The following is a 24,501-nucleotide window of genomic DNA, read 5'->3' as shown; positions in this document are numbered from 1 at the left end:
GAAGGAACAATGATATCAGTTACCTCCGAGGACAGAAAAACTACATAACTGAGAGACAAGGTAACAGGAGAAAATGTTACTCCCACTTGTAACTCTTTTAAATTTTCGGTTTTGTTATTTTTTTTTTAATTATGGAGGTTGTGGACGTGGGTATAGGTACCCATGGAGGCCAAAAGGGGACACTGGATCCCATAAAACTGGAGTGGTGGCTGACTGTAAGCCACCATGTAAGTGCTGGGAACCGAACCCAGGTCTTCTGCAAGACCAGCAAGCGCTCTTGACCACTAAGCCATCTCTGCAGACTTCTTTCCACCCCCCCCCCTTTTTTTTTGAGACATCATCTTATAGATCCTAAATGACCTCAGATTTGCTCTGTAACTGGGATGACACTGGACTTCTGATCCCCTGCCTCCACCTCTTGGGTCCGGGGTGACAGGTGGGCACTATCATACCCAGGTCGTGCTGTGCTGGTGGCTGCATCCAGGACTTCGTGTGTTCGAGACCAGCACTCTACCAGCGCAGAGCTGCCCCGTACCCGTATTTCTACATTCCGAGTCACAAAAGAAAATTCACCTTTTCCATCTTTTAGGGAACACACCCTTCTCTCCATCCTGCCTTCCTGAAGAAACATACCGTCAGGAATTCCCATCCTCTACTCGGCTCTGGATTCTTCTCTTCGCTGAACAGACCCAAAACCCTGCTACTTCACATGACTTTAAACCACCAATAAAGCAAGTAGGAAGAGGACAGTCCGCCAAGTCTATTCCTGAAAGCAGCCGGCTCCTAGCTTATTGCCCTCTGGAAGCCTTGTCCACGCACCCGTCTCTACCTCGGCTACAAGCTTGCAACAAAGAAGGCGACACCGACAGAAACCGCGGGAGGAGGAAGTTGTTGGTGGCTCACAAAGCACAAATAAAGTTTAGATGTTTCTTTTCCTTGTGTGGTGGGGCTAAATTCCTCTCTGATGGTAGCAAGGGATGGCAAGATGGTTCTATAGGTAAGGGCACCTCCTGTCAAAGCTGATGGGTGCCCTGAGTTTGGTCCCCAGGATTCACACGGTGGAAGGACAGAACCCATTCCCACAAGTTGTCTTCTGACCTGCACACGTGTGCCATGGCACATGTATACCCACACACATGCATAAATAACAAGTAAATGCTAAGAAACTGTTTTGACTTTAATCCCAGCACTCAGGAAGCAGAGGCAGGTGGATCTTTTCTTTGTTTTTGTTTTGTTTTGGGTGGTGGGGGGTTTTTTTGTTTGTTTTTTTGTGGGGTTTTTTTTTTTTTTTTGAGCCAGGGTTTCTGGCCATCCCAGAACTACAAGCTGGTCACAGAGATCCGCCTGCCTCTGCCTCCCGAGTACTGGGATTAAAGATGCATGCCACCACCACCTGGCCAAATCAGGTGGATATTAATGTGTTCAGTCCCAACCTGGTCTACAAAGTGAGCTCCAGGACAACCAGGAGTATTACTCAGAGAAACCCTAACTTGAAAAAAAAAAAGGTGCACAAAAAAAGAATGAATGAAATTGTTTTTATTTATTTATTATGCGCATTGGTGTTTTGCCATGGGTGTTGGGTCTCCTGGAACTGGAATTACAGACAGCTGTGAGCTGCCGTGTGGGTGCTGGGAATTGAACCCAGGTCCTCTGGAAGAGCAATCATTGCTCTTAACCACAGAGCCATCTCTCCAGCTCCAAACTTGCTTTAATTGTATCAAAATGTTACTGCTGGGCATTCTTACCATCTGCAAAGTGGGAAGGGACAATTAGAACAGCCTAGCCAGGGAAGTTGGTTTGTGGCTGTCTTTCCGGACAATCATCTCTGGAACCCAGGACTGCTAGTGTTCAGTCAGTTCCTCAGACTTCCTTTGCTTGGCTGCTTGGTTGCTCTTTCTAAAGTGGTGAATCTCTGAGAGAGAACGAAGCGAGGCCTGGGAATCAGCACATTGGAGAGTGCCTCCATGAGCCCCTGGCCTGCAGTGCACGGAGTCCCAGATGGGCTGAGGAAGCGCTTTCCAAGGGGTTCTCTAATGCAGGGCTCCCTGGTCCATTTCCAGTCCCCGGCACGCAGTCTGCACATTGAAGAAGCAACAAAACAGTGGTTGGAAGCACAAATCCCGGAACCAGTGAACCCAGAAGTACATCTTTTTCTCGTTTGGGATGTGTTGGTATTTGGTGCCTCCGTTTCTTCTGTGAAGAAGGGGTGTGCTCTATCTCAGCAGATCACTGGGTAGTTAGGAAGATGAAAGGGTTTGTCAAGTCCTGTGTACTCGGAGAAGGGCCTGGCATGTGGTAACTGCTCAGTAAGGACTAGCTCTTATTGCCAGGCTCTACGTGAGAAATTTTGCAAGACAGACACCTGAGCAGCTATAGAAATTTTATACCAAAACTGCCTATTCGGAGCGGCCCTGGGTTGGCAGAAGCCACCTCAGTAAGGACCATACTGTAAGTAAATTTGCATCTCACATCACCACAGAAGAGAACGAAACCAGACAGCACGCAGGGATGCTGGTAGATCCCAAGTTTCTCAAATCAGAAAAAAAAATCTTATAACTACTCATTTCCAGACCCAAAAATAAAAAATGGAAACAATTCTTTGTATGATGGCTAGAGAGGTGAGAGAAATGGGACAATGTGGGGTCTGCGGTGGGGGTGTTGATAAGAGAAGTGTCTATAAGGTCTCCCTATTACCCAGGGTGCTAAAGGAGAGGGAACCACTAGGTGGCAGCACATGAGCAGGTGAACTAAAGAGAAGCAATTGCCTACTGCTTTAGGGACCTCCTTTGCACCAATCCCAACCCACAGGTAAGAACAATGGGTATTGTGCAGTGTTTAACACAAACCCTTCTACACCTACTCATCCTTCCTTGGAAAGCCCCCGCCCCCAAGTCCCAGTCCAGAAGACGAGCTGGCTGGCAAGAGCATGACCCTTTGAGTCAGACACCAGAAAGGGGGATCCCAGAAGAGAAAGCAAGTATCTGGGGCAGGGTGGGAAAGGGGTTGAAAAAGGCAAGAGGACAGGGTAACTCCATCACCCCCTGCACTGGCCAATGCTCTTAACAGCACAGCCATTGCTTCCAGCACTGAAAACAATCCCTTGGTAAAGTGATCTCTTCTGCGCACGTAGACCTAAAAAAACCAAACTGCAAATGTCTCCCAAACTTCTGCGCTCCACAGGTAAGGTACCATACTCAAACCTCTGGCCTTTCTAGCTGTAAAGCTTGGGGAAATGAAAGGAAGGAAGGAGAGAGAGAGAGAGAGAGAGAGAGAGAGAGAGAGATCATCCCTAAAATATATACACCAGCAGGGATCTTAGAAATCTGTCCTCAGCAAGGAGTAGTGCACACACCTAGAATCCCAGCCCTCTGGGGGCAGAGGCAGGAGATCATCACAGAGTTAGAGGCCATCTTGTTCTTGGGCCAGTCAGGGCTACACAGCCAGACCCTTTCTGGAGGGGAACAAATCTGTCCAGACCCTGTTACATTGAGAAAGGACAAAGTGGGTCTGAGGGACCTGACGATACTATCCACAGGTGGCTGGAAGACATTTGTGGTTTCGTGGTGGGAGGGAGTCCTAGAGGAGACCACTCTACTTTTGGGGGGTTTGTTATCCAGCGGGGGAGAGGGGGCATCGTCATTGTTTTGTTTCTATGGGTTTATTTTTTTCCCCCAGAGAAAACTTAGAACTCTTAAGGAAAAGCGGGGACAGACTCTCAAGAGTAAGCAGGAGACCCAAGTTCCTACAGCTGGTTGAAAACTAAACCTCACATGACAGACGACTCCTCCATCAACAGCCAAGGTCTCAGCTGACACCCTCAGATGGCAGCTGCCCAATCAGATTCCTGTTTGTATTTGGTTTGTGCTAACTAACCCCCACCTCGCTGCCCGCCACTAACTGGGCACTAACTGGGATTTTCGACCCACTGAATTAGTGGCATTACACGTAGGAGGGCTTCTTAGTGGTACTAGTTGTTCTGGTGAGTGAAACAGAAGTGAAAGAGTTGTCTTTCCTTAAGAGAAATAAACCAGGTTGTGGTGGCGCACGCCTTTAATCCCAGCACTTGAGAGGCAGAGGCAGGTGAATTGCTGTGAGTTCCAGGACGGACAGCCGGGCCTACACAGAGGAACCCTGTCCCATCCCAGTTGTGTGCAATCCTCCCCTGGCCCAAGCTGCTCCCCTGACTCAAGCTCCGTCCGCCCCCCAGCTGCCCAGGAGTGTTCTGGAAGGATGACTCTTGAGTGGCACAAATTTGCTCACTCCCAGAACAGCAGCGAAATCTGGGGGCTGACTTGGGGAAAATCGGCCTCTATGCAGAGCTCATCACGCTGCACAGCCCAGTGACTCAAACTCATTTTCTAGTGTACAGATGATCACGCCTCGCTCCTCCAGCCATCGCAGTTCCCAGGGGAGTCTGCAAAGACTGGGTGGGGGAGTTTGAAACACACACACACAAAAAAAGAGATTTCTCTTTTCTCAAGGGATTTGAATTGTTTGCCCCACTTCGCTATCAAAAAAACGGGTCTGGAAACATGCTGTTATGAATTGATAACCATTCTCTGAGATTACATCAATGACCCTTTTTCATCTTAAACCTGTACTTATGGGGGGAAAGGGCATGGGGTCACGGAGCATGTGTGGAGGTCAGAGGACACCTTACTGGAGTTTGTCTGCTCTTTCCGCCGTGTGGACCCTGAGTCTCCCACCCATCTGCACAGGCCGAGTTATTTCAAGTTAGGCCATCTCACTGGCCCTGGATGTTAAGCCGTAGATCCCTTTGGTACAATTTTTTAAAATAAATATAATAGAGGAAAAAAACATTGTTAGGAGAAACATGTACAATAGAGTGGCCTTATATTTTTATAATTGAGACACCTTCCTGGTGTTTTTGAGATGGTCTCACTGAGAAGCCCAGCTAACCTCAAACTTGAGATCCTCCTGCCTCTGCCACCCAAGTGCTGGAATTGCAAGCACAGCCCACATTACCTCAGCCCTCTTTTTGGAGACAGCATCTAAGTTGCCCAAGCTGGCCTTGAACTTATGGTCCTTCCGGCTCTGCTTCCAGAACAGCTGGGGTTACACTTGGATACCACCATGCCCAGGCCCGGACTAAGACACTTTTGAAAGTGAAGGAGGGGGTGCTTTCCTGGGATGCATGTGCACACTAAAAGCAAGGGAAATGAGCTGGGGAGCCAGGCAGGAGAGACATGACCCAGCTCTCCTGGCACGAGGCCTGGCCATATCCCTTCTAATGAAGTCCTTTCTCCTGCAGGCCTGGCTTCTCAGTAAACCTGCCAACTAGGCTTCCTTTCCCCGATGTCCGGGCTTCCAGGGAGCTACTGTCTCTGGCATGGAGCTGTGGGGAAGCTGGCCCACAGTCAGCAGCTGTGTGTTCTGTTCCCTCCTGGGGTCCCGTCACGATCCTCCACATTTCCACCTGGCCACGTGCCACTGATAGAGAGCATTTTGTGGCACCGGGCAACAGTAGGACACTTCCTTTGCCTCCTGTGACCAGAGGAGCTCGTTTCAAGAGGTTTCTAGTGCTGGTCCTCCAAGAGGGCATCTGCCCGCCACTGCAGCCGCTCTCCACCTGATGGTGAGCAGCTGGCCATCCTGGATCAGAAAAACAGGCGGCAAACATTTCCCTTTCACCCACGGGCCACTTGGCCTCACTGTACTGAGTTCCAAGGTAGTTCACACACACCGTTGCTCCCAGGACTGGCACCCTCTAGGAAGGCACCTGGCATCTGGACACTTGATGTCATTTTTTCTTCAGCATCTCTAAGTTTACGGTGGCAGAGTGATGTTTCTCAGCCTCAGCATGTTGGGCCGGAGAATTTTGCTTTGTTGAGCCTGGTCTCATGTAATCCAGGCTGATGTCAAACTTCCAATGTTGCTGACGCTGCCCTTGACTTTTTAACCCTTGCCTTACTTCCCAGGCATATCTGCAGAGCTGGGGACTGAACCCCAGAGCTTCCTACATGCTGGGCAAACACTGTACCAACCGAGCCGCACCCCCTTGTTTTTGATAGAAATGGGATTTCAGTCTGTAGTCCACACTGTTCTGGGATTCACTGTGTAGCCCACGATGGCCTCATACACACAGCAATCCTCCTGCTTCAGTCTCCTAAGTGTTGGGATTATGAGCACCATGTCTGGCCATAGGTCATAAAATTCTGTTTTGTTGAGGACTCCATAAGAGTCCCCAGTCATCACTATCACGTCATCGTCCCTGCCCCACCACCACCACCACCACCACCACCACCACCACCACCACCACCACCACCACCACCACCACCACCACCACGCTCACTTAAGACAACAAACATGCTTCCAGACATGGCCAAATGTCTCCTGAGGCAAAAGTCTACCCCACACCCTCTTGAGAACGGACTCAGAGCATTTGGCGCATGCTCGGAGCCAGGCCCTGCCTTCTAAGTTTGTGCAGTAGCCACTAGCTGATGATAGCAGAAGTGGTTTCTGGCAGGGCTGGGAAGACGTAGTGCACAAAACCTCAGGTGCACGACTGAAGCTCCAGGGAGGCAGCTCCAGCTTCCGGTTAAACCCACCAGCCCTGCACCGCCGCAGATCTGACTGACTAGGGCCAGCCTCGAGGGTCCGGAGCTGCAGGCCTGCCGGTCTGGACCTCTGCGCTTACTTCCGCAGCTCCCTGTCTCATGGCAGAAATTGGGAAGGGTAGCACAGGAATGCTTGACTGGGACCGTGTGAGCAGCAATACCACTTCCGAGCAGGAAGCAGAAACCCAACAGCATTTTTATGTGGCACAAAGGACCACGTAGACCTGGATCCCTTCAAATCCCCCTGAAGTGGGTGAGACCGGCGCTGCACTAGGCACTTGCGGGTACTGACTGCAGCCCCCTGACAGAACAGGGAGGAGAGTCAGGACAGACTGTTGTCTCGAGGCTGTGATTTTCCTGGTCGTCGCTGTTAGCGTAGAGGAAAGTTTTCTCGTACAAAATGGCTCCCAGGAGCTCTGTCAGAAACCAAAACACAAAACAAAGAGAGAAAAAAAAAACAAAAACAAAAAGACAACCAAAATCCACCAGGATTCTGCTCAGGAGGTGCAGAGACAGGATGGGGCTCTGGTGCCTTTGTGTTCGCCTGCGCAGCCCACACAGGAGGGCCAGCGCCTGCCGCGATGCCAGCCAGAGCCCTGTCGATGCTGCCTCCCCTGGGCACCGAAGCTGAGGCACCTGGAAGGGTTATTAGCAGGATTGGAACTCATCCCTCTGCTGGGACTTGATCATAATTACAGTAATTTTCTAACAGGCTCGGCACTAGGACTGTTTAATCAGCATCCGACTCCCCTGTGCTCTCAGCCCTCATCACTCAAGGAGAGGAGTGGGATGGCTCTTAAAGAGACAGTGCCCGCCTTTCAGCGGTTCGAACAGATGTGCCCTAATTGGCAGAATATATCTAAGTCTTGTAGCTTAAACAGGCAGGTTGCATGGGCCTCCAACAGACTGCCTGGGGCCCTCACTAGTCTAGGCCCTCTGCCGGAGGGCCCCAGGAGCCCCGACGAGCATGACCACTAAGGGAAGGGACACAAGCTTACTGCATTGGTGGCACTGACAAGCTGGCCCCTTTGGATTGGTGGAATGGGGGAGAGAGCTTGAAGTGCAGAAAGACTCGAAATTCTGGCTGGTGGCTTCCCATGATTCAAGCAGCTCTCAGGAAAACCCCTTACCAACTTCCCAGTAATCTTTTAACTGGGCATTCCTGTCTCCATACTACTCACTGTGAAGTCCTGGGGTTTCTCTCCTGTGCTTAAGTAGACCTATGTGCCCTCTGAACCAGAAGCAAGCAATATGGCTCTTGCTAGCTTTCAAGCAGAAGTGGTCTATGTTGATGGTACCTGGAGATTTGAGGTCGCCAGCTTCTTCTCCACATCTAGTTATGGCCAGGGCGGAACTGTTTCTCTCTCGACATGATTTCTCTTACAATGTCAGGACTGACTCTGCTGGAAGGGGCAACACACAGCTGGTCTACAGCCATTTCCAACAGTGCCTCAGAGAGGAGCTGGGTGGGGGAGGATGGGGGAGGGCCTTCAAAGTGGGCTGCGGAGACCCTTCAAGAAGAAAGTAGAGTAGTAAAGAAACTAGGAAGCAGGACACTTGTCTAGACAAAAGAGTTCCATAAGTTCCGTGAGCCAGTCTACAGAGGTGACTCCCTCTGGCAGGGCTGCCCTCGGGTTTAGGATCGCTGCCCACTGCCCACTTAGGAAGTGCCCAAGCCAGAGCGCCTATCTGCTTGGCTTCCCTGAGTCCTAGCAGAGTGCTGCTCTCGCATCCACAAAGGCCAGGCACCCCAATCCAGCATCCTTGCAGCCTTAGTGAGTCAGGCCAGGGGCTGCTCTGATCTCTGATCCCATCTCTACATTTGGAAGCACCCTTGTATCCTGGGGCTACAACCCCACACCAACTTGTTAAGAATGCTAAGCAAGAGTTGAAGTATACAAACTCACCAATATGGGGCTAATTTAATTCTATTCTGGAATCGGATGCTCTCTGAACAAAGCTACCAGAAGGTAGGAGTCATTTAGAATTCGGAGGTGGGGACTTAAACCCAGCAGCCAGAAATCTAAAGACTGTGTGAGGTTTGTTTGCCGCTGTTGAGAGTTATACTATAGCCCAGGATGGTCTGGAATACCCTCTGTAGCCCAGGCTAGCCTTAAACTCACAGCAATCCCTCTTGCCTTGGCCTCTCAAGTGCTGGAATGACAGGCATGTGTGACCTGGTACCACGGAGCTTGGGAAGTACCTCCTCTAAAGATCAAACACACGGGGTATAGAAATGACACAGGCCACCCCCACGTCCTGGCCAGCCACTTAAAGCTACCTTCTGCAGTCACATTCAGCTAGAAATGGAGTACGAGGCTTCCTACCCTGCTGACTCCCATCAAACCAAACAACTCGCAGGAAACTATTTTTGCCCCAGAATTCCCCCACCTTCACTTTTCCCACCAAATAACCTCCAATCACCCCTCACTGGTCCCCGACCTCCCGCCACTCAGATGAAGGGGATGGCAGGACTTGGGTCACAAGTGTAGCTGTGACTAAAGCAGGTACCAGACTAGCCTCAAACCTCAGATCAAAACAAAGAACACTTTTGATTCTAGGACACAACGCAGCGGGCCGCTCCCCACAGCCGGTGACTCATCTCTCAGGGCGAAAGCCTTCCAGTTGGGGTGGCTAGACTCTGGCACACGCTGGACAGAGAAAAATGCAAGAGAGGCCTCAGGCATCGCCTGAATGAGAAGACATTTTCATCGATGTTTGCTGTTTTTCTGGTACGTGGGCCCACGCTATTAGGAAAGCTCTCCTTCTCCGGACATCTTCTGCAGCCAATCCCCAACTCAGCACAAGGCTGAGGAGCCGGCGCCTGGCCTCGCATTAACTGAGGTGCTGTTGTATGCACTGCTGCTAATGGATCATTAAAAAAGCTGGGAGTCTGAGAAATCACAGGCATGTCTGAAGAGCGCCTGCTGTCCCAGCAGCCCAGCCTGCTGGCAGAGCTAGCTGCCTAGCACCAGCTCCAGGAGGAGAGGGAGAACAGAAGAAGGCCAATCCAGCTTGCTGCTTTTTGGCTGAGTAGGGAATTGACACAGACCACCTCCGGCTCCTGTCTGGAAGTTTTGAGATCAGAGAGCTTCAGGCACAGCTGGGTTCACAGCTGCACCATTTGGAGCAGTGGACTCATTAATATTCATGAGCCATCCCCACCAATCGGCAGAGTGGATGCCATTAGCCTAGCATCTGTCGGGTTTTGTGAGGGTTGTGTATGGAGTTTTTCCCCCCTTTTAAATGAACTTCTTTTGACATTTTGGATTTGCCTCTGTAGGTTTTCTATCCTCGCTTTGCTCTGATGCATCATATAAAGAAGAGACCCAGGGGAGGCGGGCAGGAAGGAGGGATGAACACCAGCCAGGGCTTTGCATCTGCCTGTTGACAAACTTTATTTCTCTTTTAGCACCTGGCACCTCAGACAGGCTTCGAAGATGGAAGCAGCATCAGGTAAATTATACCTAACAAGGTTCATGCCCAGAACTGCAAGAAGAGCTGGATCCTGGCTCTTTGGAAAACACTCCCTCCTGCAGCAGGGAACCTGAGTCTCGCACACAATGCAGGAGAGCTCCAGCACACAGTTCTATAGCAAGTGTTATTTCCATGCTGATAAATTCATGATTTATGAAAGTAGCTCCCGCCAGCTCTCATTCCCTCCTTCCCTGCTACAGCTTGTTAGACACAAATTGCAACACCAGTCTTAAATACTTGCATTTTATTTCAGGCCAATGCCCCTCAACTCTGAACTAAATGCCATGACAATCCCACAACACAGGCCGATACAGTAGTAAAAGAGCCCACAGACGGGGCAGATGGCCAGAGAGAGGATGCGCACACAACCCTAAGAGCAGAGCAACAAGGTGAGCCCGGCAGAGAGCCCACCCTAGAGCTCCAGCTACCGGCCCTGCTCCCTAGACAGGATTCCAGCAGCAGGAGAGCAGAAGCCTCAGTGTCTGAAGGAAAGCATGTGCTTCCTCACCTCCATCCCCAAAGCCCCCACTCCAGGCTTCTAGAAAAAAGCCCCCACTGGACCCTGTGTGCCCCCACTGGACCGAGCATTGGGCTTCGTCCCTGCAATGCAACAGTGGTCACTGTGGCAGCTAAAGCCCTGGGAGTCGCTACTGGGAAAGAAAATAAGAAAGGAGTCCGCTTTACCCCTGCAGAAACATCAGCTCTGCTTTATAAGCACAAGATGGGCAGCCCAGAGTCACCTCTGCCCAAACAAACATCTGCGCTGTTCCCTCACCCTGGCTGCAGCCAGCCACTTCGCCTGGATGGGCTCAAACTCCCTACCTGCAGCTCTCAGGCCCCACCCAACCTGCCAAGGTCTTGGAAGATATTGGAAACCCCAGCAATAAGAGCCACATCACTGCCATTTACTGAGAAGCAAGGAGGTGGTAAATAAATAAATACTCACCACCCTGTCCACACGTGGAGGCAGGCAAGAGGCCAGCCTCCCACAACCAAAATGTTCCAGGGGCTGCAGCAAAAGCTGAAGCCCGTCAAGGTGGGAATATAACAGTAGGAGCATTCTGTTGGGACAGTATTCAATATGGCAGCTAAAAACCTGCCATGAAGAGGTTCCCCAAACCATTCATCAATGGCTGTGCTCTAAACAAACACCTGAAGAAACTTAGCTCCCGGGGAAGTCGATACAGTTCTATTTAACACCAAGAGCTTCTGGGCACTGCGCTTAACTTAACAAACACCAGCATGGTGCCTATTCCCGCGGAGGAGATAGAGCAGGCAGTCACAACCAACCCCTGCAGAGCAAACCTGAGAAGATGTGGACGGAAGACGCTAAACAGCCCAGCTTCCCTCACAGCTGCCCGGGGCCCATCCCATCTGGATGTGACTGTGGCCTGCATCTTCTCCACCACCCAAGAGAACCTAGATCTCAGCCACAGCTCTTTCCCCACTCTGGGTCTGGCTGACCAGGATCCAAAGGCACAGCATGGTCACCTCCCACAGCCCTTCTCACAGGCTGGGACCCACAGAGTCCCTCATCGTGTCTTGCAGTAAGACCACAGCATGACGGTAAGGAGCTGGGTGGCAGCATGGGACTTTCCAAGGACGGACCCTCAGAGTCAATCACTGGAGCCCAAGTTCCTAAGCGGTCCTTCTCTTCTTCACTGGGAGGCGGGGAAGGAGAGCTCCTCCTACCTGATCTCGGAAGAAAACAGCAACTGGGAGGAAAAAAGAGGGAAGGAAAGATGGGCATGAGTAGAAGACAAAAATGAAGAGATAGGCATAGATACATATTGTGCTCAGTGAAATTTTCAGCCACATAAAGGAACAAAGTGCTGAAAACAATGGAGCCGGCACAGTGGCAGAGTGGGTAAAAGGCCCCACTGAAAGCCTGACGACCTACTTCAATCCCAGGACCCACAGGCAAGAGGAGAAAACTACCCAGCAAGCTGTCCTCTGACCTCTGCATCATGACATACTGCACATATGCACACACACTCAAACAAATGAAATATGATCTTAAAAAATTGAAGCATTACGCTGGATGAAAAAGCCAGATCCGCCTGCCCTGTGACGCTGTGTGTTTGAAACGCCCACAACAGGCAGATCCACACAGAAAGTAGACTACGGTTACCAGGGAATGGACAGCCATTGCTCACCAGGGTAGCGTTTCTTCATTTAGAGCAGGGACATGTTAACGTGAGGAGGTGGCATGGTGGTAGAACATACACAATACACAAGTGCAGCCCAGAACTTCGTTCCCACCCAGAATCACAAAAATAAACCAATTAAACAATATTTAAAAGGAGCCTGGCATGGTGGCGCACACCTTTACTCCCAGCGCTCAGGAGGCAGGCGGATCTCTGTTAAGTTAGAGACCAGCTTGGACTACATAGTGAGTAGCCTACATAATGAGTAGGTCGACTCAGCTGGAGCCTCACAATAAAAAAGGGAGGGAGGGAGGGAGGGAGGGGAAGGAGGGAGGGAGAGGAGGGGAGGGAGGGAGGGAGGGAGGGAGGGAGGGAGGAAGGGAGGGGAGAGAGGGAGGGAGAGAGGGGGGAGTGAGAGGAGGGAGGGAGGGAGAGGAAGGGGGAAGAGAGGGAGAGGAGGGAGGGAGGGAGGGAGGGAGGGAGGGAGGGAGGGAGGGGGAAGGGAGGGAGGGAGAGGAGGGAAAAAGAAGAAGAAGAAACAAGTATTCTAAAACTGGAATCCCTGAGCTAACATCTGAGGCAGAAAGATGACCACAAGTTGAAGACCAGCCTGGGATACAGTGAGCTCCAGGCCAGTACGGGCCAGAGTAGACTCTGCCTTAAACAAAAGGAAAAAGCCACGCCGGGCGGTGGTGGCGCACGCCTTTAATCCCAGCACTCGGGAGGCAGAGGCAGGTGGATCTCTGTGAGTTCGAGACCAGCCTGGTCTACAAGAGCTAGTTCCAGGACAGGCTCCAAAACCACAGAGAAACCCTGTCTCGAAAAACCAAAAAAAAAAAAAAAAAAAAAAAAAAAAAGGAAAAAGCCAGCCAAGGAAGGCTGCCCCTTCTTTCTCCTGAGTTTCAGCAGAACATCTAATTTTCCATTCAAGATAGAGAACTAGGCCTTTCCAAGGCTACCAACGCTGTGACGTTCCTTTCCCTAACACATGGGCATGCTACTGATGTCCACGACACACCCCATGTGTCATTGGTCCCACAGTCACCTGTTAACCTGGTCTCCTTTTGCCAAGTGAGGGGTGCTTTGCCGCTCCTCCTGGGCCCAGCCACAGTTTGACATAGCATAACAAAGAATGGCATCAGACACAGTCAGGGAGCCTCGGCCCTGGACACAGGCTTCAATCTCGGGCACTGAGAGCTGGCTTTGGAGGAAGAGGTGCAGCTGACTGTCCGACAGAAGGACCACGCTCTGCAGGACCCTGAAGCAGGAGAGAGCACAGCACGGAACACGTGATGAAGTCGCTTCCCCGTCCCCATCCCAGCCAGGCTCTGGCTTCAAGCAGCATTGGAGGCGGAAGGGCACAAGAAAGCAGGTCACAAGTGTGGTTGCATGAGCAGGGCAGCCTGCATCTGCCCAGCACCTTCCTGTGGCCCTGCCTCCACATGGCGGCCAGTGCCAAGCCAACATGTCCACTCACTTTTCGAGGAAAAGCTGTAGACCTTGCCTCCGCTTCTCGATGAACTCATCGGAGTTGCCAAAGAAAGTGGACTTCCCAGGAAGTTCAGGTACAGGCCTGTGGGAGCATGGCGTGACACACAAGGTAAGTGATGCTTCACTCCAACCGCGCCCCAAAATATCCCCTGAAAAGAGGCCCAATCAATGCAATTAGCTTTTATTAGGGACGTGACAGAGCTAACACTGGTTGATAGTGTGCCCTACGGCAGGCACATTACATGACATATCCACAAACACGGCAGTCAATCCTTCTAAAAACCCCAGGAGGAAAATATTAGCGTCCTCCTTTTAGAAAACCAGAGAGGTGACATAAAATTCCCACTGTCAGCTAGGTGTGGTGGTGCACACCTTTAATCCCAGCACTCAGGAGGCAGAGGCAGGCCGATCTCTGAGTTTGAAGCCAGCCTGGTCTACAGACTGAGTTTCAGGACAGCCAGGCCTAGGTAGAAAAACCCAGTCTCGAAAAACAAAACAAAAAATCCCACTGTTGGGCTGAAGAGATGGCTCAGTGGTTAACAGCACTGGCTGCTCTTCCAGAGGTCCTGCACCCACATGGTGACTCATAACCATCTCTAATGAGATCTGGTGTCCTCTTTGGGAAGAACACTGTGTACACAACGCTTCTATACCATCTAGTATACCCACTTCCAACATCAATCACTTTTTCTTCATGTGTATGTGCTTGCCTGATGATATGTGCACCATGTATACACAGTGTCCACAGAGGCCAGAAGAGGACACTACATTCTTGTGTTCTCAGATCCCTGAAACAGTAATTACAGACAGTTGTAGGCAACCTGGTATGGGCTGCCAAACTCAGGTCCTCTGCAAGAGCAACAAGGGCTCTTAAATAGAGCTATCTCTCTAGCCCCTTTGGGGCTTTCTGACCCATGGCTTCACTATACTACATAGGCATGGCTGGCCTGGAGCTTGCAGTGGTCCTCTGTCTCTGCTTCCTAGGTGGTAGGACTACAGGCCTGCTCCACTACACCCAGCTCTACTACTTCCGTGCTCTGTATTGGGGTGGGGAGCACGTACACACATGCGTGTGGATGTCCTGCACTGGGGTGGGGAGCACGTGCACACACACGTGTGGATGTCCTGCACTGGGGTAGGGAGCACGTGCACACACACACGTGTGGATGTCCTGCACTGGGGTGGGGAGCACGTGCACACACATACGTGTGGATGTCCTGCACTGGGGTAGGGAGCACGTGCACACACACACGTGTGGATGTCCTGCACTGGGGTGGGGAGCACGTGCACACACATACGTGTGGATGCTCTGCACTGGGGTGGGGAGCACGTGCACACACATACGTGTGGATGTCCTGCACTGGGGTGGGGAGCACGTGCACACACACACGTGTGGATGTCCTGCACTGGGGTAGGGAGCACGTGCACACATACGTGTGGATGTCCTGCACTGGGGTGGGGAGCACGTGCACACACATACGTGTGGATGCTCTACAATGGGGTGGGGAGCACGTGCACACACATGCGTGTGGATGCTCTGCACTGGGGTGGGGAGCACGTGCACACACATACGTGTGGATGCTCTCTGCACTGGGGTGGGGAGCACGTGCACACACATGTGTGTGGATGCTCTGCACTGGGGTGGGGAGCACGTGCACACACATACGTGCGGATGCTCTGCACTGGGGTGGGGAGCACGTGCACACACACGTGTGGATGCTCTGCACTGGGGTGGGGAGCACGTGCACACATACGTGTGGATGTCCTGCACTGGGGTGGGGAGCACGTGCACACACATACATGTGGATGCTCTGCACTGGGGTGGGGAGCACGTGCACACACATGTGTGGATGCTCTCTGCATTGGGATGGGGAGCACGTGCACACACATGTGTGGATGCTCTGCATCGGGATGGGGAGCACATGCACACACATGCGTGTGGATGCTCTGCACTGGGATGGGGAGAACGTGCACACACATATGTGTGGATGCTCTGCACTGGGGTGGGGAGCATGGACACACACATACATGTGGAAGCCAGACAAGTTGATACAGATCTTCCTCAATGACCCTCCACTTCATTTGTTGAACCAGAGCTCATCCATTTGGCTGGACTAGCTGCCAGCAAGCCCCTAGGGTTCCCGTGTCTCCCAGCACTGGGATTCACATGGTACTAAGGACTCGACTGGGCTCCTCGTGCTCACAACAGTCACTGCACCACCAGCCATCGCCCCAGCCATCGCTCCAGTGTTACAATAAGAGGAAGAAACTTAAAGCACGGACCTCTGGGCCCTTTCATATAAATTAAAACCATCTACTCCAAGTCAGACATGTAGCCATGTCTATAACCTCAACTACTCGGCAAGCTAAAGTAAGAAGATGGAACATCTGAGGCCAGCCTGGAGCTACACACACAGGCTCTGTCTCAGAATAGATGGATGGATGGATGGATGGATGGATGGATGGATGGATGGATGGATGGATGGATGGATGGATAGACGGACGGACGGAGGGACAGACAGACAGACAGATAGATAAAACAGAATACTCTAGACCCAGAATTTGCTGAAAATGAGGTGAGTTATAGCAATTACTGTTAAACTTTCCTAGCTTCTGTTATAAAGCACAGGGAACACGTTAGAAAGTATCAACAAGAAGCTAGGGCTGACGACATAACTCAGTGATAGAGCAATTGCCAGCCATGTACAAAGCCCTGAATTCAATCCCCAGCACACACACAAAGTGGGGGGGGGGGGGGGAGAACACAGACACCCTCAGAGAGAGTAACAGACAGAGGCAGATAGACACCCAAAGCGGCCTAGAGGAGAGGAAGTAAGGGAACTGGCTGGTATGTCCTATCGCAGTGGCCCCATCACTTGGAAGTAAAGGGAGGAAGGTGGAGGCAAGAGAATTGGCAGTTCAAGGCCAACCTGGGCTACATCAGAGCACATCTCAAAAAAAAAAAAAAAGGTGAGATGACCTATGCCTACAACCCCAGCACTCCAGATGCTGCCACAGAGGACAAGTTCAAGGCCAACTTGAACTACATAGTGGGGCCTGCCTGAAAAAACAAAGACCTCGTTTACAGAGATGACAACTTACAACATGCCAGGTACTAAAGAATCTAGGAAATGTCTTAAAATGTGTTTAAGTCAGTGAACTATGGACGTGTGGGCACACGAGTGCATACATACACTGTTTCCTGTTCAGACTATACGTGTGTGGGCACACGAGTGCATACATACACTGTTTCCTGTTCAGACTACACGTGTGTGGGCACACGAGTGCATACATACACTGTTTCCTGTTCAGACTACACGTGTGTGGGCACACGAGTGCATACATACACTGTTTCCTGTTCAGACCATACATGTGTGGGCACACGAGTGCAAACATACACTGTTTCCTGTTCAGACCACACAGCATACATACACTGTTTCCTGTTCAGACTACACAGCATACATACACTGTTTCCTGTTCAGACTACACATGTGTGGGCACACGAGTGCATACATACACTGTTTCCTGTTCAGACTACACAGCATACATACACTGTTTCCTGTTCAGACAGTTTTGCGAAGTCAAACAACAGGAGAGAAGAATGCTGGTTTGCCTTCACTGACTTAAACACGTGGTTTAAAGCATTTCTTCGGTACCTGGCATGTCCTCAGTGCTTTTCTCTGCAGACTCCAGCCACCACATAATCACCCAAGAGTCTCCTTAGACCTGAGGAGACAGCAAGAGCAAACTCACACCAAACCCGCATTCCTCTGTAGCTGCTTCCTCAGCCACACGAATTCACGGTAGCGGCGCCGCACACAGGAAGTCTTGGCGGTAAAGGCTTTGCTGTTCGTCTACAAGAGGAAGTTTGTGAAAAGTGTTAAATGAACAAAGACAAAGTTCATATGAGATCATCACCACCGCTCTCTTTAAGGGGCCAGATTATGAGGCCATTGGTCCCCAGGCCAAGATGCCACTGAACAGCCTGAAAGCAATTCCCAACTACACCTTGTGCTCCTTCTTCTCCACACTCCGTGCCTTCTAAGTCTCCTGTCTCGGACTGCTGGGGACACCCACAAGTCACCTCTACTTCAGCACAGCCCACAGCCCTCAGTTCCCCATTACAGAAGCTCGACTCACATGAAGGAAGATCTTATAGTCCACGTAAGAATTCCAGGAGCCCTCATTCTGCACCCGGGGGTCCTGAACACGCACCGTGATCACCTCCTGCAGGTGTTTAAAAAAATGCCCCCTCAGCTTCACTCCACCTTTCACAGACAGAGAGTTTGGTTTTGGCACTGGAGCCTGGCTGGCCTGGAACTCACAATGTGGACGTATTGCCTTGAACTTGTCTCATTTTTCACAGTCTGCCTCCTAGTGTTGAGATCATAAGGCACTGTGCCTAGCTGGCAAGGCAGCTCTGACCACACAGTAGTTTCTAGTACAGTAGACTAACTCAGTCCCAACTTCCAATCATTTCTCCAGTCAATTCAACAAGTATTTCCTGACACCGGTGCACGCCAGGCACTGTGCAAAGACAGAACATAAACAAGAAACAAAAATCCCTGTTCTCTGGGAGACCACAGGCCATGCCAACTAGTACAGGCCTATAAGCCTAAGGACTTGAGAGGCTGAGGCAAGAGAATCAAAGTTCTAGGCCTCATCTGAGGAACTTGGTAAGACTCCAAATAAAAAAATAGAGAGCTGCAGACAATGGCTCCCGCCTTTAAACCCAACACCCAGGAAGAGGCAGGAGGATTGCCACCAAGCTGAAGGTCAGCCGGGTCCACATAGCCGCAGTACATAAGGCTATAAAGAGAGTTAGGGATAAATGGATAGATGGCTCATTGGCAGAGCTGAGTCCTCCCAAGCCCGAGCTCCATCTGCACAAGGAAAGACTAGACAAATAAGGACAAAGTACAGGGGCTGGAGAGATGGCTCAGAGGTTAAGAGCACTGACTGCTCTTCCAGGGGTCCTGAGTTCAATTCCCAGCAACCACATGGTGGCTCACAACCATCTACAATAAGATCTGGTGTTCTCTTCTGGCATGCTGGAAGAACACTATATATGTAATAAATAAATAAAATTTTAAAAAAGGAACAAAGTACAGCGATATGAATGAAAATGTCCTGATGAGCCCATTTCTTGGAGGATAACCAAACACTTAACTTTAAAAAACACTTATATTCTAGTACATTCCAACCAATGGAAAGTTAGTCAAAACGAAAGCTCACTTCTCAGCCTGTACACTTGTTCTGACTTCTTTCACCTGGCTTTATTCTGAGCACATCAAAAAACACCAAGGGTATTACCAGGGGAAAACACACCACAGACACTCTACATCTGTGTCCCCTCACCCAAAAAATGGGGCCTCCAACTCTGCCCCACTTGGAGCCCACGCTTACCTCCAGCTCTTGGTTCTCCAACATCCTACACCAAAAGCCCATCGGAAGAGAACATCTGAGGGGGGCAAAAGGCACGGGAACAAGCAGAGTTAGCAAGTGTGTCCTTACCAGGTTTTGCCAGGGCAAAACCCCAAAAGCTTTTAATAGATATCCCTTGGGGAAAGCCGGGTGACTCCAAGTCCCCAATTATGCTGTGTAAAACTTTAAAGAGGAAGGGAAAAATCACCCACATTAGTTAGTGGCAAGCTAAAAGCCCTGGGGACTTTGCCTCGTTCTCAGACTGCCCCTGGAACCCTCCTCAAGGCCACTCCAACGCAGAGCTTGTTGGGGTTTGTGGAGAGTGTGTGGGTGGCCAGAAAGGCAGGTGGGTTCCCTTGTAAACTCTGGTGGTCTTGAGGAGCACAGCTTTGAAAAGGAGCCTAGCAGTGCCCTCTCCTGGTTGTTTAGAGACAACCCAGTCCCTACACACATCAGTGCTCCAGAGATCTCCATCTTGCTAACCACAGTCACGTCCAGACAGGTGAGTCACTGAGCTGCAGTGCTCCGGGGAGCACCCAACTGAATGGCCCGGTTAGAGCCGCCACCTTCCCTAATCAGCTCTCTACAACTGGAGCCAACCATTGTAGTCACTTCCAATCCTGACATCCGGTTTGTACCTCTGCCCAAGCACCCCGCAGCTTTGCAGGTCACCTCAGGATGCATTCCGCTCCTTTGTAAAGATTCATTAAAGCCTAAGCCACTGATGTCCCCCAGGGTGGCAGTTTACTGTGTGCAGCGACATCGCCCACTCCGACAAGGGGACCATGAAGGCTGCAGCACAGGGTTACTGGATTCCAAGGGGGCCCATGATGTCACCTTCTGTTAAAATACAGCACTAATCTTGTTACTCCTAGAACCACTCCAGCAGCTCCACCCTGGCTGCCGCCTCCACCCCTTCCTCTCTCTTAAGAGCAGAACAATAAGGTTTAATTTCCCTTTCCAATTTACCTTGAAATGAAAACTGACTTCAGCCAATATGTACTGCCAACAAATGATCCGGGCTGGCTCCTGGGAAAACAAGACTATCTCTAAGCTCCCCCTCCCCTCCTCCCAGGCCCATCCACACACCCACTCGTTTCTACAGTCCCACAATTAATTTTAAACACATTCTCTTATTAGTTCTGCCTTCCCATTAGAAGAGCGCGTAATGAGCTTCCGTCTAGTTTATGTTTTGCTAGCACAGGGCTAATGTTTCAAAAGAAGGGGAACTCATTTACAGCATGAAATTAGCAGAGCAAACAGCTTTTGCAATTCTTTTCACTATCCCAGAAGGTCTCACTTCTACAGACAGACATTGCACGCAGGAACAAGGCTACCTGGAAGATGACAAAATTGCGCTACACTGTGGAGCAAACCCCAAGGTTTTGTGATTTCAACACCATAATAAACAACACTCTTGCTGACAACCTGGTTTTTCAATTGCTGCAGTCACCCCCTCCAACAGGCCCCGAACTGAATAAAATTCAGGAGATTCCAATTCCCCAAAAACCCAGCCTAACAGTTCAGATGGAAACAAAGGTCTGTGACCAACAAAACAAAACAAAAAACCTTGCTGTAAATAATTAACCTCCTGGGGTTAATTCTGCACCGCTTTCTCTTTTTAGGCATTTGCTAGTCTGCCACGAATGGAGAACTAAATATTCTGAAGTGTCTTTTTGTAGTTCAGTAGGAGAGATGACAAGAGCCATCTCCACACTGAAGGGAGGTCACACCTCTCCACCTCAAAAGGTCTGTGAAATGCAAGACTCTTGTTCAATAACCAAATAGTCATCATACCTTTGGTCTCAAGAAGAGTTTGGAAGGGGCCTGCAGCACCCCCATGTGGAAGTTTTTCCTGCATATTTTTTGTGGAGCTAATGTAGATAAAAACAACCACAAACTGGTTTTTAAAAATTCCAAGGCAGGCTCCAAAGCTACAGAGAAACCCTTTCTCGAAAAACCAAATAAATAAATAAATAATTCCAAGCCTCCTAGGACTCCATATGCTTGTGAACTTAAACCTAAGTCTAAAGTTTTAAAGGGCACTGAGGAAGTTCTTGTAAATTTCCTTAAATCACTGGAACTGCAAAAACCTAGACTCTGGTCCTTTTCCCTTTCTCTTTGTTTGTTTGTTTGTTTTTTGATACAGAATTTCTCTGTTTAACAGCCCTGGCTGCCTGGCTGTCCTGGAACTCACTCTGTAGTAGACCAAGCTAGCTCCTAACACACAGAGATCTTTTGCTTTGGCCTCCTGGAGTGCTGGCATTAAAGGTATGGGCCACCACAGTCCGGTAAAACCTAGACTCCATTTCCAACAGCCAGGATTCTCCATCAATTTCCTTCCCAAAGACACCACTCCTTGGAAGGAAACGAAGCTCAGTCCCTTCCTGGAGAAGCAGCAAGTTCTTAACTTCAGCTCTATCACTAGTTAGACACCTCCATCTCCAGATGCATCTCTACAGATGGATTTGTGCATGGACTAAGAAAGGGTAAAGTAACCTCTAAGGGTTAGGAAGCTAACTACATCTCCTGGGCCTTTTCCATCATATCTGAAGTGCTGTTTGCTTCCCACAGCAGTACCAGCGCCAACAGAGCTGGGGAAGAACCAGATCTTTGGGTGTGTACAAAGCCAATGCACTGTAAAGCTCAGAACTGCTAATTCGGGGGAGCAATTCAAGGCCTTCCCTCATTTTTTTCTGCCACTTAAAACTACTTCAAAAGACACGTTAAAAGCAAATCAGACCATAAAAAGATTGCACCAAGGAGCCTCCCCGCTTTTTCTTACTCATTCTCGAACCTCTGATGTCAACTGACAGCAATTCAAAAACCTCACTGTCCTAAATACCCACAGGTGTTAGGAGAAGCTCTCCCGCCTGACACTCTGTCCCGTCAATCAAGCAGCCGTTCCACCTTTCAGTCGATAAACCCACTCATTTCACCTGATACTAACGAAGGCGATCATAACTTCCAGTGTCTGCGAAAAGGATCTGCCATTTTCTCCCACTCCCGGCCACTTGGATATATAGCTACATCCCCCAAACACTGACTCTGGCCGCTCCCTTACATTCTCATCAAACTAGATGGAAAACAGCCACACGCTCCTTCTCCTTTCCCGGTTAAACTTGGGACGAAAGATACCTTCTGTTCTCAAAGTCAATTGAAAACCCAGGCTTCCTTTCTGGTTGGATCCCCAGTAAGCCCTCACTTTCACAACCCCTTCTCTAGCATGTCAAGCGAAGCCATCACTCAAATGCCACCACTGCTCCTCGAGCCGGCGTCTCATTCCCACCCCCAGCAGCACCTACGAGCTGCGGCCCCGCCCACGCCCCCTCACCTGAGAGCAGCAGCCGCTCTCTACTAAGACACCACCAGCACCGCACCATAAAGTCCGAATCCCGGCTTCTCCTTCCGGGTGAGTTGCCGGCGCCCCGGTGCACGACGGGAGGCGGCTCCCGACGGACCAATCCTGAGTGTCCAGGACGCCCCACCCCTGCAGGCCGGGGCTCTCAGTGGCAACTGCCGGTCAGAGGCGGCTCTCCGCCCCGCCCAGACATGGGCTGCAATCCGGATCTTTCCGGAAATCGCTAGGGGTGCGGGAGGTGGGGCGCGAGGACTGAAACCCCTCGGGGTTCTCTTCAGGTCCGCGTCCCGCCCACCGCTGTCAGGAGCGCCAATCAGCGCTCAGGGAGCATCATTAAAGCCTCACCACCACCCTCCCCAGAGCAGCTTGGGACCCGAGGTGTCTGTAAGAGTTTTACACGGTTGTCAGTAGTGTGGGAAGGTTCCCCACATTCCTGGAGCCTCACTAAGATCTCCAAAGGGCCCCGCTTTGAACCTCGGAGATTGCAGTTCCCCAGCTGAAACGTCAAGGGCACTTCGAGTTAGTTTTGGAAAAGTCACAGCAAAAAACAGACAAGAAGGCTGACAACTCACAGTGACTCCCCGAGACAAGCCCAAAGCAGGAGCACGCAGTTAGTAAGCAAGAAAAAGCTGATGAAAATGCTAACTCTGGTGACAAGCAAATTCCTCTTACGGCAATGGAAGATTAAAGCTACATAGTGAGTTCCAGGCCACCCAGGCTACAGAGTAAGACTCAATCTCGAAACACAATCAGAAACCCTCTTGATCTGTTAAAGAGATGATTTTACAGCTGTAACCCCAGCACTTGGAAGTAGAGGCAGGAACCGAAGGTCATTGCCAACTACATAGTGAGTTTCAGCCTGGCCCAGGCTACCTAAGACCCTGACTCAAAAACAACCCAACAGAGGCTGAAGAAATGGCTCAGAACTTAAGACTGTTTTTCTCATCCAGAGATGAGTTCAGCACCCATATCAAGCAGCTCACAATTCCTGCAACTCCAACTCCAGTGGATCCGAGGCATACACAAATGCACCCATACACACCCCAAAATAAATGTTTGTTTTTATTTTGTGTATGAGTGTTTTGCCTGTAAGTATGGGTGCCTACCTGGAACCCTCAGGGTAAAGGAGGGCCTCAGCTCTCCTGGAACTGGTGTTACAAATGGTTGGAGACACTGTGGAGATCTGGGAACTGAACCCTGGTTCTATGCAAAAGCAGAAATGCTCTAAACCTCTGAGTCATTTCTCAAGTCCCAAATCCTCCCCCCGCCACCCCGGTTCTCTTTCACGCCCTATGGCTTTGGAATATGAAGAGAATCTAACCCAGCACAGGCATATCACTGGGAAAAAGGTGTTTTTCGTCCGCTCTAACAATCGCAAATACTCCTATGCTAAAACAGAACATCAAAGACTACTCTCCCTCTCCCTTCCCACCTGTCTTTCCTTTCATTTTAAGATTAAAGTCTTGTTATCTAGCCTGGGCTAGCCTAGAACTAACTATGTAGACCAAGATTACCTCAGATTCAAAATGTACAATCCCCTGCCTCAGTCACCCAAGTGCTGGGATTACAGGTGTGCCCAATCATGTCCAGTTAACAAGTGGTGGCTTCCTTTTAAAGACTTGTTTTTCCTTATGTGTCTGTATATGAAGCTGCGTGAGTTATAGGTCCAGCTTGTGTGTGCTGTGCCCACAGAGGCCAGAAGAGGTCATCAGATCCTCTGAAACTAGAGTTACAGAAGACCTACCCAAATGTGGGTGCTGGGAATTGAACCCCAATCCTCTGTAAGAGCAGCAAATGCTGTTAACCATTTAGCCATCTCTCCAATCCCATCCAAAAAAATAAAGTAAATAAAATCATGTTACTATCATCACTGATGTCATCAGAGAACTTTCAGTAAGTTGTCAGATTCCTTACTGTAGACACCAAATTACCAAAGCTGAATTTTTTGCATGAAAGACATTTTCTTATTGGCAGTAATATTTCTGTCTTCCTTTACGTGGCCAACTCTGCATTCAAATATCTG

At 50.2% G+C, this 24,501-nt stretch overlaps 2 protein-coding genes across 3 annotated transcripts in view; one reads left to right on the top strand and one right to left on the bottom strand.

The window, feature by feature from the left end:
* The window catches only part of Skap1 (src kinase associated phosphoprotein 1), a 288,633-nt gene extending 287,698 nt beyond the window's left edge, over window positions 1–935 (top strand). Inside the window, exon 13 of the mRNA XM_075990947.1 lies at window positions 590–935. The gene's annotated coding sequence lies outside the window, so the exon portion shown is untranslated. The remainder of the gene's footprint in view (window positions 1–589) is intronic.
* Window positions 936–10,284: 9,349 nt separating this feature from the next.
* On the bottom strand, window positions 10,285–22,540 carry Snx11 (sorting nexin 11). Of its 2 annotated transcripts, XM_075990945.1 has the most exons (8): window positions 22,452–22,540; window positions 20,087–20,146; window positions 19,100–19,154; window positions 17,834–17,920; window positions 17,447–17,547; window positions 13,680–13,775; window positions 13,248–13,460; window positions 10,285–11,770 (listed from the first exon to the last, which is right to left on the bottom strand). In XM_075990945.1, exons 3-8 carry the CDS (start codon window positions 19,139–19,141, stop codon window positions 11,482–11,484), a joined length of 828 nt encoding a protein of 275 aa, XP_075847060.1. In that variant the 5' UTR covers window positions 19,142–19,154; window positions 20,087–20,146; window positions 22,452–22,540; the 3' UTR covers window positions 10,285–11,481. The 2 variants fall into 2 exon arrangements, with proteins under 2 accessions (XP_075847060.1, XP_075847061.1); XM_075990946.1 differs by lacking the exon at window positions 20,087–20,146 and having other exon boundaries at window positions 22,452–22,524.
* Between the last annotated feature and the right edge of the window lie 1,961 nt (window positions 22,541–24,501).

This window comes from Microtus pennsylvanicus, chromosome 11, assembly GCF_037038515.1.
Source record: "Microtus pennsylvanicus isolate mMicPen1 chromosome 11, mMicPen1.hap1, whole genome shotgun sequence".
Classification (NCBI taxonomy): Eukaryota; Metazoa; Chordata; class Mammalia; order Rodentia; family Cricetidae; genus Microtus; species Microtus pennsylvanicus.
Note: the sequence above shows the minus strand (reverse complement) of the source record. Positions and strands in the feature narration are given on the sequence as shown.

Bases quoted from the DNA above. Each gene is read 5' to 3' on its own strand.
- Snx11 (XM_075990945.1), bottom strand. From the start codon at position 19,141: ATGGGCTTTTGGTGTAGGATGTTGGAGAACCAAGAGCTGGAG. The intron at 17,548-17,833 runs GTGAGTCGAGCT...TTCCTCTTGTAG, and splicing joins ACTATAAGATCTTCCTTCAT to ACGAACAGCAAAGCCTTTAC. The intron at 11,771-13,247 runs GTGACTGTGGGA...TTTTCCTCCCAG, and splicing joins AAAGGAGACCAGGTTAACAG to TTGCTGTTTTCTTCCGAGAT.